This window comes from Megascapheus bottae, chromosome 26 (assembly GCF_031878675.1).
Source record: "Megascapheus bottae isolate mThoBot1 chromosome 26, mThoBot2.hap1, whole genome shotgun sequence".
NCBI classification, from domain to species: Eukaryota; Metazoa; Chordata; class Mammalia; order Rodentia; family Geomyidae; genus Megascapheus; species Megascapheus bottae.
Genome location: NC_143534.1, coordinates 686,658 through 700,545, shown reverse-complemented (window position 1 = coordinate 700,545; position 13,888 = coordinate 686,658). Strand labels below are relative to the sequence as shown.

At 50.7% G+C, this 13,888-nt stretch overlaps 1 protein-coding gene across 4 annotated transcripts in view; it reads left to right on the top strand.

Annotated features, from left to right (window-relative positions):
- The first annotated feature begins 179 nt into the window (after positions 1-179).
- Ttc13 (tetratricopeptide repeat domain 13) overlaps positions 180-13,888 on the top strand; it is a 49,504-nt gene continuing 35,795 nt past the window's right edge. For 3 of the 4 annotated variants that reach the window (XM_090318722.1, XM_090318721.1, XM_090318720.1), the window contains exons 1-3: positions 180-378; positions 5,874-5,968; positions 10,584-10,659. In XM_090318722.1, the coding sequence (XP_090174848.1) occupies positions 180-378; positions 5,874-5,968; positions 10,584-10,659 (370 nt within the window). Of the gene's footprint in view, positions 379-5,873; positions 5,969-10,583; positions 10,660-13,888 lie in introns of those variants that run through there. The other variant, XM_090318723.1, reaches the window with a different exon arrangement.

The window sequence follows — 13,888 nt, the reverse complement described above, 5'->3', positions numbered from 1 at the left end:
GCCGCCCCCGGCCGGAAGCGCGCGCGCACAGCCCGCCGGGCCTCGCAGTCCGCGCGCCGCGTCCGCGCGCCGGGCCCGCGGCCGCGGCCGGCGCCGCCCGGACTACGACTCCCGGCGGGCGAGCGCCCCGCGCGCCGCCCCCACCTGCCCGCCGCGCCGCGCCTGCGCCGTGCGCGAAGATGGCACCTGCGGGCCGCGGCGGCGGCGGCCGGGGCGGCGCGGGCGCCCGGGCGCTGCGCTGGCTGCTGCTGGGCGCCGTGGCCTGCGCGCGGGCCTCCGAGCACTTCCCGCCGCTGTCGCTGCTCAAGCCCGAGGCCCCGGCGGCCGGCGGCTGCGCGCAGCCTGGCGACTGGGCGGACCAGTACCCGGCCGAGTGCGGTGAGCGGGGCCGGGCGGGGCCGGGCCGGGGGGGAGCGCGGCGGGGACGGCTCGGCTGCGGGCGCCGCGCGGGGCCCCTGAGGCGCCGCCCGCCTCCGGCTGGCTGCCCGCACCGCGGGGCGCCGGGGGTCTCGCCGGTCTCCACGGCCGCCTGGCCGGGAGGAGGAGGTGGAAGGACGGGCAGGCCCGGGGCCGCCGCTCCGACCTGACCTGGGCGGGAGCCGCCGGCCGGGCCTGAGGCGCGGGCCACGCCGGGCAGGACCACGCCGGGCATGGCCAAGCCGGGCAGGTCACCGCGGGCAGGGCCACGCCGGGCACGGCCACGCCGGCCAGGTCACGCCGGGCAGGACCACGCCGGGCATGGCCAAGCCGGGCAGGACCACGCCGGGCAGGTCACGCCGGGCATGGCCACGCCGGGCAGGTCACCGCGGGCAGGGCCACGCCGGGCATGGCCAAGCCGGGCAGGTCACGCCGGGCAGGACCACGCCGGGCAGGTCACGCCGGGCAGGTCACCGCGGGCAGGACCACGCCGGGCAGGTCACGCCGGGCATGGCCACGCCGGGCAGGTCACCGCGGGCAGGGCCACGCCGGGCATGGCCAAGCCGGGCAGGTCACGCCGGGCAGGACCACGCCGGGCAGGTCACGCCGGGCAGGTCACCGCGGGCAGGACCACGCCGGGCAGGTCACGCCGGGCATGGCCACGCCGGGCAGGTCACCGCGGGCAGGACCACGCCGGGCAGGTCACGCCGGGCATGGCCACGCCGGGCAGGTCACCGCGGGCAGGGCCACGCCGGGCATGGCCAAGCCGGGCAGGTCACGCCGGGCAGGACCACGCCGGGCAGGTCACGCCGGGCAGGTCACCGCGGGCAGGACCACGCCGGGCAGGTCACGCCGGGCAGGACCACGCCGGGCAGGACCACGCCGGGCAGGTCACCGCGGGCAGGACCACGCCGGGCAGGACCACGCCGGGCAGGTCACGCCGGGCAGGACCACGCCGGGCAGGTCACCGCGGGCAGGACCACGCCGGGCAGGACCACGCCGGGCACGGCCACACTGGCTGGTAAACCCCGGCCGTGGGCGGAGGACACGGGCTGGGCGTCCGTTTCCCATCCTGGGCGGGCTCCGCAGCCGGGACCTTCGGCCTAGGACGTGATGCCCTTTTTTTTTTTAGTAGAGGTGAGATGTCAAGATTTGTCCAATCTTTTTTTTCTTTTTTTTTTTTTTTTTTTTTTTTTTGCCAGTCCTGGGCTTGAGCTCAGGGCCTGAGCACTGTCCTTGGACTTTCTCAAGGCTAGAGCTCTACCACTTGAGCCTCAGCACCACTTCCGGCTTTTTTTCCCCTATATATGTGGTACCTAGGAATTTAACCCGGGTCTCCATGCATGCTAGGCAAGCACTCTACCACCAGGCCACATTCCCGGCCCGATTTGTCCAATCTTAAAAGAGAAAAAGTGCTTTGCCCAGTCTGACTTCCTTTTCCTAGCCCGGCTTCCTGGAGGAAGTGCACCCACGCAGAGGAGGATCTCGTGTTCGGTCTGTGCTAGGCCTTGGCCACAGACAGCATAAATGACATGACCAGCATTACGTAGCCCTAGAAAGGTGGCGGTGCCCAGCGTCATTTTCTGCACTTCTGAGCGGGGGGATTTACTTGTCTGCAATGCTGTCGCTTCTGTAAATGGAAAACTGTACCCGGACGCAGAGTTTTAGTGCCCTCACAAGGGTATTGTAAGGAGAACCCAAAAGAATGCTTGCTGTATGCAAAGTGCAGCCGTCGGTGTGCTCAGTCTGTTGCCTCGTGGGTTGTCCTCATTGGATGACAGCACCTCATCTCACATTGGGAAACTGAGGCACAGTGGAAATGAAATGATCAGCTCCCTGAGATCCCAGCAGTAGGAGAAGGAATCCAGTCTGTATATTAAGATGGGTTTTGTCTTAACCAGTTCTGGGGTCAGGATTGTGCCCATATTTAAGAATCCCTCCTGGGCTGCCTGTGTTTGTTTCTCCAAGTAAGGAGAGAGGCCCTTTTTCATAAGGTGGGCACCTGAGGGAGACTTTTTGTCCTTCCTGCAGGAATATATTGTCTACTGTTCTCAGGAGGAACATTCTTATACTGTAAAACTTTGCGGTGCTTAGATAGTTTAGGTTTTACTTTGTGTGTCCTTGTTTTAGTGCTTGTCTTCGTTGCAGGGGGCTTCAGATAGCCTTCCTGGCTTGCTAGGAACCTTCATTAGTTGCCCACCTCATTGAGGAGGCTGCCCCAGAGACTCCCAGGGTTCTAGCTGTTTCCCTTAGCTGTTCTGGTTTAGTATGTGACGCAGTGCCTCTGCTGTAGAAGTTGCTGAAATACCTCTTGCTTCTCTCTCCTCACCGTGGGCAGTTGTGTAGGAACCAGGCTCTATGGAGCCTGCCCCAGTCCTCTGTCCCAGCGGAAGGGACACCTTCCCAGTTCAGAACTCACAGTGACATAGCCTGGGGGAAGGGTGACGGTCTGCATCCACCGCAATGTGTGCAATGGTCACTTTTCACATCACTTTCTTTTTTTTTTTGGCCAGTTAATGGGCTTGATCTCGGGGCCTGAGCACTGTCCTTGGACTTTCTCAAGGCTAAAGCTCTACCACTTGAACCACAGCACCACTCCTGGCTTTTTTTTCTTTCTATGTATGTGGTACCGAGGAATCGAACCTGGGACTTCGTGCATGCTAGGCAAGCACTCTACCACTAGGCCAAACTCCTGGCCCCATTTTTTTTTTTTCCTTCTCAGTCCCGGGGCTTGAACTCAGGGTCTGAGCACTGTCCTTGTGCTTTCTCAAGGCTAGAGTTCTACCACTTGAGCCTCAGCACCACTTCTGGCTTTTTCTGTATTTGGTACTGAGGAACTGAACCTAGGCCTTCATGCATGCTAGGCAAGTACTCTACTACTAGGCCACGCTCCCAGCTCAGAAGCAAGTTTTTAAATACTGTCTGGATGTTGAGGTTTGACTGTAAAGGTCACACAATTTTATTAGGCTACTAATAGGCTTTCATTACGTAGAGTAGGTTTTGTAAAGTTATCAAGTGTAATGTTGGTGTAATTCTTTTTATATATATTTGTATTCCCCCCCCCCCCCCCCCCCCCGTGTAGCTCTTCTGGAGGAGTTGTTTTGACATTGAAAAGTGAGATAAACAGTGAGGTAAACAGCTGAAGTAATCATGGCAGGGGTGGTGGGTTCTATATGATGGTGTGCCATGTTACCAGCTAAGATGATGGATGGAGGTGATGTCTACTGTAACTAAGGCCCATCTGTAGGGCACAGGGACAGCTCTGGAAGGAGCGAGACAGTGTGCAGTGAGTGAGTCACCGGGGCCTCCTGTCAGGTTCGCTCCCGTCTCAGTCTGCTGTGTGTCCCCATGCCCTGTCCCCACCCCAGCCTGCCAAGGTTGTCTGCTTACCAGTGCTGGCTTTCTTCCTGTGTACCCTGGATACCTCACCTGAGTACACCATTCAGGGCTGTATGCCCCGTTTGCCTCCACCCACCTCAGTCTGCCCGTGCAGGACTGCTAGCCTTGGTGATTGTGCACTACCTTAGGGCTGCTTGGATCTGCCATGTCCTGCCAGTAGTCGAAAACAACAGAAGAATTTAGCAAAACTTTCAAGTCCCTGGAAAACAGGTGATTTTGAATTACTCTGTCATCTTTCCTCTCCCTCAGATGACTCCATGGACATAAGTTGATGCTCTTTAATTAGAGAGAGATGTGTTTTCTTAAAATAATCTATTACAAGGGTCTCATACCATAAAACCAGCCGTTTTAAAGGGAACACTCCGGAGGATTGTACACTTGCTCTGGTGTGTAAGTGCTGCACACATTTCCCTCTTTCAAGGGTAGACTGTGCCCCGTAGGCTGTTCCGTTGGCCTCCCTGTCCCCGTTTGTCACATGCGTTTTTATGGGGTGTGTGACCTTCTGTGTCTTTCATTTAGCCTCACGTTTGGAGGTTCCTCCACAGGTTGCTGTGTATTAGCACTTCATTTTAATGCGTGAACAACGTCAAACTGTGTGTGTATCACAGTGAGTTTATTTGTTGGTGGATATTGATGGGGCATGAACTCAGGGTCTGGGCACTGTCCTGGGGGTTTTCATTCAAGGCTATCATTGTACCACTCTGAGCCACAGCACCATTTCTATTTTTCTGGTGGTTAATTGGAGATAAGCCTCACAGACTTTCCTGCTGGGAATCTCAGCCTCCTGAGTAGCTAGGATTACACGTGTGAGCCACTGGAACCAGGCTTACCTTTTGGCTTTTGCGAATACTGCTACTATGTGTATCTGTACAGAACTCGAGTCCTTATGTTTAGTTCTTTAGGAAGTATGTATAGAAGTACAATTCCTGGGTGAGATAGTGGTTCTGTGTTTAACTTGTTTAGGAATTGCTGTTCTCTTTCCACAGTGACTGCTCCATTTTATATTCCAACAGCAAGTTCCCATTTTCTCCACATCTTTACCAGCACTCTCGTTTTTCTTTTTCCTTAATTAATTAATGTATTATTATTCGTTGTGTGTGTGAATGTGCATGTGTACATGCGTACATGTTCTGGTGACGTGAGGGCCTAATTCTCCTACTCAGCTTTTTACTTATGACTGATACCATTAGAATGACACTTTCCTCCAACTCTTTTGTTGATCCCATTGCCTTTGAGCTATGATTCTCTTAACTCAGCCTCCTGAGAAGTTAGGATTAGAGGCAAGAGCCATCCACACCCAAGTCCTCTTCTTCCCTTTTTTCCTGTCACCACAAGGGAATGAGGAGGCCCTCTTTATGATTTTTTTTTTTTCTTTGCCAGTCCTGGGCTTGAGCTCAGGGCCTGAGCACTGTCCTTGGACTTTCTCAAGGCTAGAGCTCTACCACTTGAGCCTCAGCACCACTTCCGGCTTTTTGCTATGTATGTGGGGTACTGAGGAATCGAACCTGGGTCTTCGTACATGCATGGCAAGCACTCTACCACTAGGCCAAACTCCCGGCCCCCCTCTTTATGATTTTATTATCAATTCTTTAATAATGATGCTCAGTGTCCCTTTGTACATCTTTAGGACTTGAATTGCCCATGTTTGAATTGGTTGTCTTTTTCTTGTTTAGTTGTCTGGATTGTTTATACTATATACCACACTTCCAACAAGACACCCACTTCTTAGTACCTGATCTCCATGGCTTGAGTTGTTTCTGTGTGTGTGTGTGTGTGTGCATACTGAGCTAGGGGGAAGGCTGCCTGGAGGAGATGGCAGTCCGCCTGCTGGTGAGATGGTGGTGAGCCGGCTCCGGGAAGCCACAGGTCACGTTCACACATCGCTGTCCAGGGTGGAGGAGTGCGTATGCAGCATGCATGCACACTGAAGCAAGACGTGGCCCTGCTAGTGTGTCTTATGCTTCTTCTTTATTTTGGTTTCATGGGATACTAAGATTTCACTTTGTGGTTAAGCGCTTAATTTATGATGAGGCTAACGCAAGCTGTTTGCTTTTCAGAGTCTTCCTTTTTGAACTTCCATGAGTCTGACTGCGAACCTAGAGGATCGCCCTCCTGTGACTCCCTGCTTTCTCTCAACACCGAAAAGATTCTGGTACGCATCTTCTCCACGCTGCCTCTTCCCGCCAGCTGGTGCATGGCCCTGCGCATGCAGAGGCGGAGTCGGGCCCTGCTGGCTCCAGGTGCAGAAGATAAGGATAGATAGGTCATCCAATATTTGGTCTCCTTGTTAGGACTTAAGAGTTATATGGTTGGTTATTTTGCACCGTAGACTTTAAGCTGGAAGGAATGCAGGAAAGGTCATAATTGGAGCTTATTTCTAGGGGTCTATATTCGCAAGTATAGTATTATCTTATTTTTCTGGATTTTACCTGTGTGGATCTTTCATAGCTAGCTAGCTAGCTTCCCCCCCTCCCCCTCCTTCTCCTGCTCCTTCCCTCCCTCCCCTCGCCCCTCTCTTCCCTCCTTTCTCATTCTTTCTTTTTTTATGAGTGTCAAGGACTCTGTAAAGGAGCCCCTCTGCTTTGGGGCCGAGGGCCTGGCCCTTGTCTGTTCTTATTAGCACATACAAGTGTGTCTGCTTGTCCGTGTTGATGCATTTTCCTTTAGCCTGTGGCCTCAAGGTGGAAGTGTCCCCCGAATCATCCTGTGCTCTTACCACACTGAAGCGGTTAACGCTGTGCCGTGTCTTTTGATGGTCCTATAGATTTTGCCTAAAACTTTCCTTGAGGATACTCTTTTTCTAGCAGCACTTTACCTTTCCTGTTGGAACTGTTGAAGGTGCTTACAAGTTGCAAACAGGAGAAAGATCCACTGCATTTCCCTTGCCTGTGGCCTAGCAGTCAGCTGGATAAGGTACAAAACTATTCGCATTGGGATGTCCCCAAATCACTGCAGGTGTTCAGGCAGAAGCGAGGTCATCCTGCAGGTGGGTCTCTAAGGGCTCTGAGGATTCTTCTTGACAGTGACTCTGTCAGCTCCTGGAGGTCCTGTGTCCTGTCTAAGACGGTACTAGGAGCTGAGTGTGGGGTGCCTTACTGTAATCCTAGACTCGGGAGGCTCGGTTTACAGGACAGTCAAGAGCTGGAGGCCAGCCTGGGTTACATAGTTTGGGATTCATGTTGGCTATGTAGCAAGACCCTTTTAAAAGTGAATGGATGAAGGAATCAATGAACAAGTAAATGAATGAGTGAGCAAAAGAAAAGATGACACTATTGGCACATGATGTGGCACTGTCCACGGGCCACTGGATGGCCCTGTCGGATGGCACTGGTGGTTGCTGCACCTGGAGGAAGGCTCACTTGGGCTCCCCTTGTGGAAGGGTCCTGTAGGAGCTTCTAATAACGGTGGTCTTATAAAGTGGAGAGCATTGAAAAGTCAGGAGTCCCCGTGGTGGGACTGTGGGTGTTTCTTCCTGTCAGCTTCCTGAAGGGAATGAAGCCACCCTTGGGCTTCCTGGGATGGGCAGCGCTGGCTTGTGTCTTTTAACTGTGGCTGGCTAGTGTGTTGATCTGCCCTAGCTTGCTCTTACCTAGTTATAAACCTATTTGCAAACCTAGTACAACTCTTACTTCAACCTTAACTTTGGACAGTGAATGAATAGGATTGCAAATGGCGTTACTTTGTAACTTATTCTTTGGATTGGTGGACAACAGCTGGCCATCTGTGTGGCTAGCCTGTGTACACATTAGCCAGAGGAGTGCCTTGTGTGTCAGTCATTATGTACCCATCACTGGCCAGTGGACTCCTGTCCTGTAGATGTAAAAAAGGAAGAGACCAGAAATGGCTCAGCCACTTGCTTCTAAGCCTCTATATTTAGAGTGACAGACTCCTGGCTTCTCCCTGGTCTGGCTTTCCCTGACTCTTGAGTGTCTATGAGTTTTAATCCTGAATTAGATCTGCTGTCTCTGGAAAGGAGTTCTGACTTCATTGTGTCCCCTGTGTGCCGAGGACAGCAGCAGTTCCTTTTGGCACCCTGAGGTTCTGGTGTGATGGCAGACTTGTGTCATCAGACCTAATTTCCCCTAAAACGTGCCAGAGCCGTCGCTGTGTTATGGATAGGTGTCTGTGCCCAGGCCAGCAGCTTCTGGCCATGCTTCTCCTGGTTTCCACTTCTGTGTGCTGCAGCTTCGGGATAGTCCTGTTCATGTCTTGCTGTCCTTTATTCACTAGAATGTCTTATTGTTTGGTCCTTTATGTCATCTTCTTTGTCCATCTTGTGCTTTTTTGTTCCTGAAATATATTTAGAGTTTAAAACATAGTATTTTGCCAGGCATGGTGGCATCTGCCTGTAATCTTGGCTACTTAAGAGGCAAGAGGCAGCTAAACATCTGACAAAGGCCTAATATCCAAAATATACGAGGAGCAAGGAAGGAGCTCAAGAGACAACCCCACCCCCCAAAAAATAATAACTTAATAAATGGGCAACAGAGCTAAATAGAGACTTCTTAGACGAAGTAAGAATGGCCAGTAAACACTTGAGGAAACGCCCAGCACCCTGGCATCAAAACTATGCTGAGATTCCATCTCACTTCAGGAAGAATTGATTCCACAAGTTTTGCTGTTAGGGATATGAGGGCTAAAGGAACCTCACTGCTGGTAGGGATGTAAACGAGTGCAACCACGCTGGGCAGCAGTCTGGGGGTCCCTCAGGAGATATAAACACAGCTGGTGCCCGTGACTCACACCTTTAACTGACCTCTGCTGTTCAGGAGGCTGAGATCCAAGGATCATGGTTCAAAGCCAGCCCAGGCAGGAGAGTCCAGGAGATTCTTCCTCCAGTCAACCACCAGAAAATTGGATGTGACCCTGTGACTCAAAGTAGGAAAATGCTAGCCTTGAATGAAAAAGTTCAGAGACAGCACCGAGGTCCCGAGTTCAAGCCCCATGACTGACCAAAACAATCTCCCTGTGTGCCATTCCTGAGCATCTACCCAGAGACTCACAAGCCAAGATATAGAAAAGACATTTGCACATCTACTTGCTGCTATATTATCACAACAGCCAAGTTATGGAAACAACTCAGATGCTCTACAAGGGAGGAATGGATCAAAAAATGGACCCATACACAATAGAACATTCCATAGCCATCAGAATAATATGTCATTTGCAGGGAAATGGATGGACCACAACAAATCCTGTTAAATGAGGTAAGCCAGGCTGTGAGACACAAACAGCACAAGTTTTGTCTCATTTGTAGAAGTTGCAGCTAAGGGGGCCGGGAGTTTGGCCTAGTGGTTAAAGTGCTTGCCTAGCATGCATGAAGACCCAGGTTCGATTCCTCGGTACCACATACCTAGAAAAAAGCCGGAAGTGGTGCTGAGGCTCAAGTGGGAGAGCTCTAGCCTTGAGAAAGTCCAAGGACAGTGCTCAGGCCCTGAGCTCAAGCCCAGGACTGGCAAAAAAAAAAAAAAAAGAAGTTGCAGCTAAGGTACAGTGAGGTATGATAACAGGGCTGTATGCATGCTCACGCAAAAACTGACTAAAGGAAGTATACTGAGATAAAGAATCTGAAAGTATAACTCCTAAACCACTGAAGTACCTTCAGTCAGATGGAAACCAGGAAGAGGAAACACATTTCAGGGACGTGAAGAGGGGGTATCAGAATGGAGGAAAGAGGGTGAGGAAATGCAGACATGCTGTTCAGTGTCCACACTGTGAAAATGAGCTGTGTGCCTATGGGGGTGTGTGTGTGTGTGTGTGTGTGTCTGGGGGGGAGGGGCAGACAGAAGTGGTGACATTGACCCAAAAGCACGGAACTCATAACCTGACTCCTGGAATTGTAACCTCTCTGTACAACTCCTTAACAACAACAAGTAAAGAGGCAGGAGGATCACGAATTTTTTTATTCACTTTGATAAGTATTGTTTTATATGATCAGGGGCACAGAAGTATTGCATACTTGGGTTTCTCCCCTAAGAATATCCTCCTTTGGTTTCATTAGTATCGCAGATAAGACCAGTTGGACAAGTTAGTGAGATCCACACACCAATAGTTAATAGGACTTAAGGCAGATATTTTCTTGCTTTCATTTAAACAAAATGTAACTTTAAAATTTAAATGTAGATTTTTAATACAGGTGTTTCCTTATCATCAGTAGTGTGTGTATGTGTGTGTGTGTGTGTGTGTGTGTTAAAAATATGTTTGAAGCCAGGCAGTGGCAGCTCAGGCCTGTAAATATAGCTATTTAGGAAATTGAGGATTTTATTTTGAAGATAGCTCGGACAGAAAAGTTTATGAGAAGCCGGGAGCTGGTGGCTCATGCCAATAATCCTAGCTACTCAGGAGTTTGAGATCTGAGGATCAAGGTTCAAAGCCAGCCCAAGCAAGACAGTCTGTGAGACTCTTTAACTCCAATTAAGCACTAGAAAACCAGAAGTGGTGGTGTATCTCAAGAGGTAGGGTGGTAGCCTTGAGCTGAAGAGCTCAGGGACAGTGCCCAGGTCCCGAATTCAAGCCCCACGACCAACAAGAAAAGAAAAAAAAAAAGTTTATGAGACTCTTAGTTCCAGTTAACCAGTAAAAGGTAGAAGAGGAGATGTTGCTCAAGTGATAAGAGCACCAGCCTTGAATGGAAAGGAAAGAAACCACATGAGAGCATGAGGCCCCGAGTTCAAGCCTCAGTACCAGCACAAAAATAAGTTTTAAATACACATTTTATTCTTTCCTTTGTTTTCTTTTCTTCCTTCCCCCCCTTTTTTTTTCTCCAGAGCCAGGCCAAGTCTATTGCAGAGCAAAAGAGATTTCCATTTGCTACTGATAATGACAGCACAAATGAAGAGTTAGGTAAGAGCTAAATCTTGGAATGTTCTCGTAGTATGTCTAGGGTTTGTGCTCAGATCCACACACAGGAGAAGGGACAGAATACGGATGGGCTATGCCACTGGACCTTTGGCTCTTGAACAGGAAATGGCTTAGATGGGATGGTCAGTAAGGATGTTCCCAGCCCTGCCTTCTGTGGACATGGACTCTGGCCGTCATGGTCCCTGAGCTCCTTCCAATCATCAGAGGCCAACAGTGAGCAGTGAGTGCAGGGCCAAGCCACAGAACTGCCTTAAGTGTGTGTGCTGTGCATGCACACCAGCCATTCCTGGAGCTTGAACTTGGGGCCTCGGGCTCTCACGTGTAGGCTCGCACTTGAGTCACACCACCACTTCTCCCTTTTTTTCCCTGGCTAATTGGAGAAGGGAATCTCACTTTCCTGCCTGGGCTGGCTTTGGACCATTCTCGGATTCTCATAGCTCAGTCTCTGAATAGCTAGGATTATAGGTGTGAGTTACCAAGGCCTTAGCTGCCTCAGTTGTCTATGTGGGAAAATAGGTTTAAGTTTATGTCATTCACAAGGTGAGTAGATAACTACTGGGCCTGAGTGTGTGGGTGTAAAAGGGAATCCCGATGTGTGCAGGAGCCGTGTGGTTTGACTTGGTGGCGCGTTTAAACACAAGCTGGCTGCGGTGTCCGGCGCTGCCTCTGTTGGGTGCGTGTTGGCTGTGGCCTGTTGCCCAGTGAGGTCACATTTGAAGGGCCTCTCTCATGAGTGGATTTCCCTGCACCGGCATCGGCAGGGATGTTTTCCTCCTCCTCCTCATTTTATCACTGTAGGGATGGCTCTGAGCCCTGCTCACAGCCTCTCCTTCCCACTAGTGCAGGTCAGGGCTGGCATTCTGAAAGCACGCGTCATCACAAGCGTCTCGGGAGGCTCTGGCAGTGCAGAAGTCTCTGATGGCTAGTTAAATAATGAAGGGTCAGGTCTATTCTGTTCTCAGGAAGAGTCCTAGTGCGCCTGGGGGCGGTGTGGGTCCTGAGTGGGTTTAGGGTCTTAGGTCACAAAAGCACCTTCTTGCAGCCAGGCACAGTGGCTCATACCTGTAATCCCAGCTACTTGAGAGGCAGAGATCAAGAAAATTGCAGTTTGAGGTTCAGTAAACACATGGACAAAAATAGAAGTCCTTGTCTAAAAAAAACTAACATAAAGCAAAAAATTGCTATGGGGAGAGGGACAGCTCAAATAGAAGCAGAGATTCTGAGTTCAAAGCCAAGTACTGGTAAATCAGTCACTGACTGTCAACATAATTTGTAAGCAGGAGATTGGAGGCATGGTTAGGTGGTAGAGCGCCAGCCAATGGGCAGAAGCAAGTGTCAGATAGTGAATTTGAATCCTGTCTTGGTCAAAGCCAACACATTTCTACTGGCTTGTTAAGCCAGCGTCAGAGTCAAGATTGCATGACCAGCCGTAACCAGGGCCCACCTTTTGCAGCATCCAGTGTCAGGGCTCGTCCTTGTTCCTCTCATCAGCTTGGTACATGTAGCCTGGCACACAGTGGGGAGGACAAGCCTATTCCAGGGTCCAACTGCATGCTTGCGGCTCCGACTCCCTTCCCTGGTTTGCAAGGAGATAACCCAGTAGCTGCTACCCTGAAGCCCAGCCGCAGCCAGCAGCTAGGAGCGCCCCGGGGGCTGGCTTTTCTTTGGTTGTTGTGATGGCTGTTCTTGGATGTCCGATGGGGTCCTTGCTTCTGTCCTGAACCTTGGGGAGCTTGCCCTCTTTATTTGAAGAGGGCTTCCAAAAGCTTTCATGTCCTCAGCTTGGTTATAAAGGTATTCTGAATTACTTCATTCAGCGGTCTACTGTTTGTAGTGTTTTTACGGCTTTGCTGTCAGGAAATACAAGCTCTTAATGACAGGATGTGGTAGGTGCCCACCCACTGGTTACAGAATTATAGGTGTAACAGTACGTTTTTATTTTTAGCAGAGAAATGTGATCAAAATAGTCATATGTGGACTGAAGAAGAAACTATTTTTCAGGAATTTTAGGGAACTCAAGTCTACAATGAATATTCTCTTATTGTCTCTCATTCTCGCTCTCTCTCTCTCTCTCTCTCTCTCTCGCTCTCTCGCTGTCTTTTCTCTCTTTGTGGGTCGTGGGGCTTGAACTTGGCCTGGGCTCTGTTCCTGAGCTCTTCAGCTCAAGGCTACCACCCTACCCTTGAGCCAAGCCCCACTTCCCATTTTCTAGAAGTTAATTGGAAATAAGAGTCTCAGGTTCTTTTGTGCCCAGGCTGGCTTTGAACCTTGATCCTCAAGATCTCAAACTCCTAAATAGCTAGGATTACAGAAACCACTGCACCCGGCCACACCCGCCCTCCTCTCTTTCCCCCTTCTTTTCTCCTCTTTTCTTTTCTTTCCTTCCTTCCTTCCTTCCTTCCTTCCTTCCTTCCTTCCTTCCTTCCTTCCTTCCTTTCCTTCTTTTCTTTTCCTTCCTTCCTTCCTTCCTTCCTTCCTTCCTTCCTTCCTTTCTTTCTTTCTTTCTTTCTTTCTTTCTTTCTTTCTTTCTTTCTTTCTTTCTTTTTTCTTTCGCCAGTCCTGGGCTTGAACTCAGGGCCTAAGCACTGTCCTTGGGCTTTCTCAAGGCTAGCGCTCTACCACTTGAGCCTCAGCACCACTTCCGGCTTTTTTCTATGTATGTGGTACCAAGGAATCAAACCTGAGTCTTCGTGCATGCTAGGCAAGCGCTCTACCACTAGGCCAAACTCCTGCAGGCTTCCCCCCTCCCCCTTTTTTTCTTCCTTTCTTTCGTCTTCTTTTTTTTGCCAGCCCTGGGGCTTGAACGCAGGGCCTGGACACTGTTCTTGGGCTTTCTCAAGGCTAGTACTCTACCACTAGGCCACATTCCCTGGCCCCTAGAATAAATATTCTGATGAATTAGTTTTTATTAGAAGGATGAATTTTGTCAGATTATTGCTATGATTTAAGATTTTTATGGTTCCTGTTCTGAACAATTGCATAAAAAACTATTCATCTTAGTGTCTATTTTGAGTTGTGTTTTAAATAGAAAGAAATCAGAAAAAGGCAGTGATTGCATTGCTGAGTCTGCCACGGTTAAGCATTGTATTGGGGCATGCTGATCTGAATTCTCGACTCCAGGAAATTGTGGTGCTGTTGGGGTTTTTCAGTGTCATATAGACCTCATTCAAGCTTATCACCAGCTCTTGAAGTAGAGACCAAAGCCATCCAG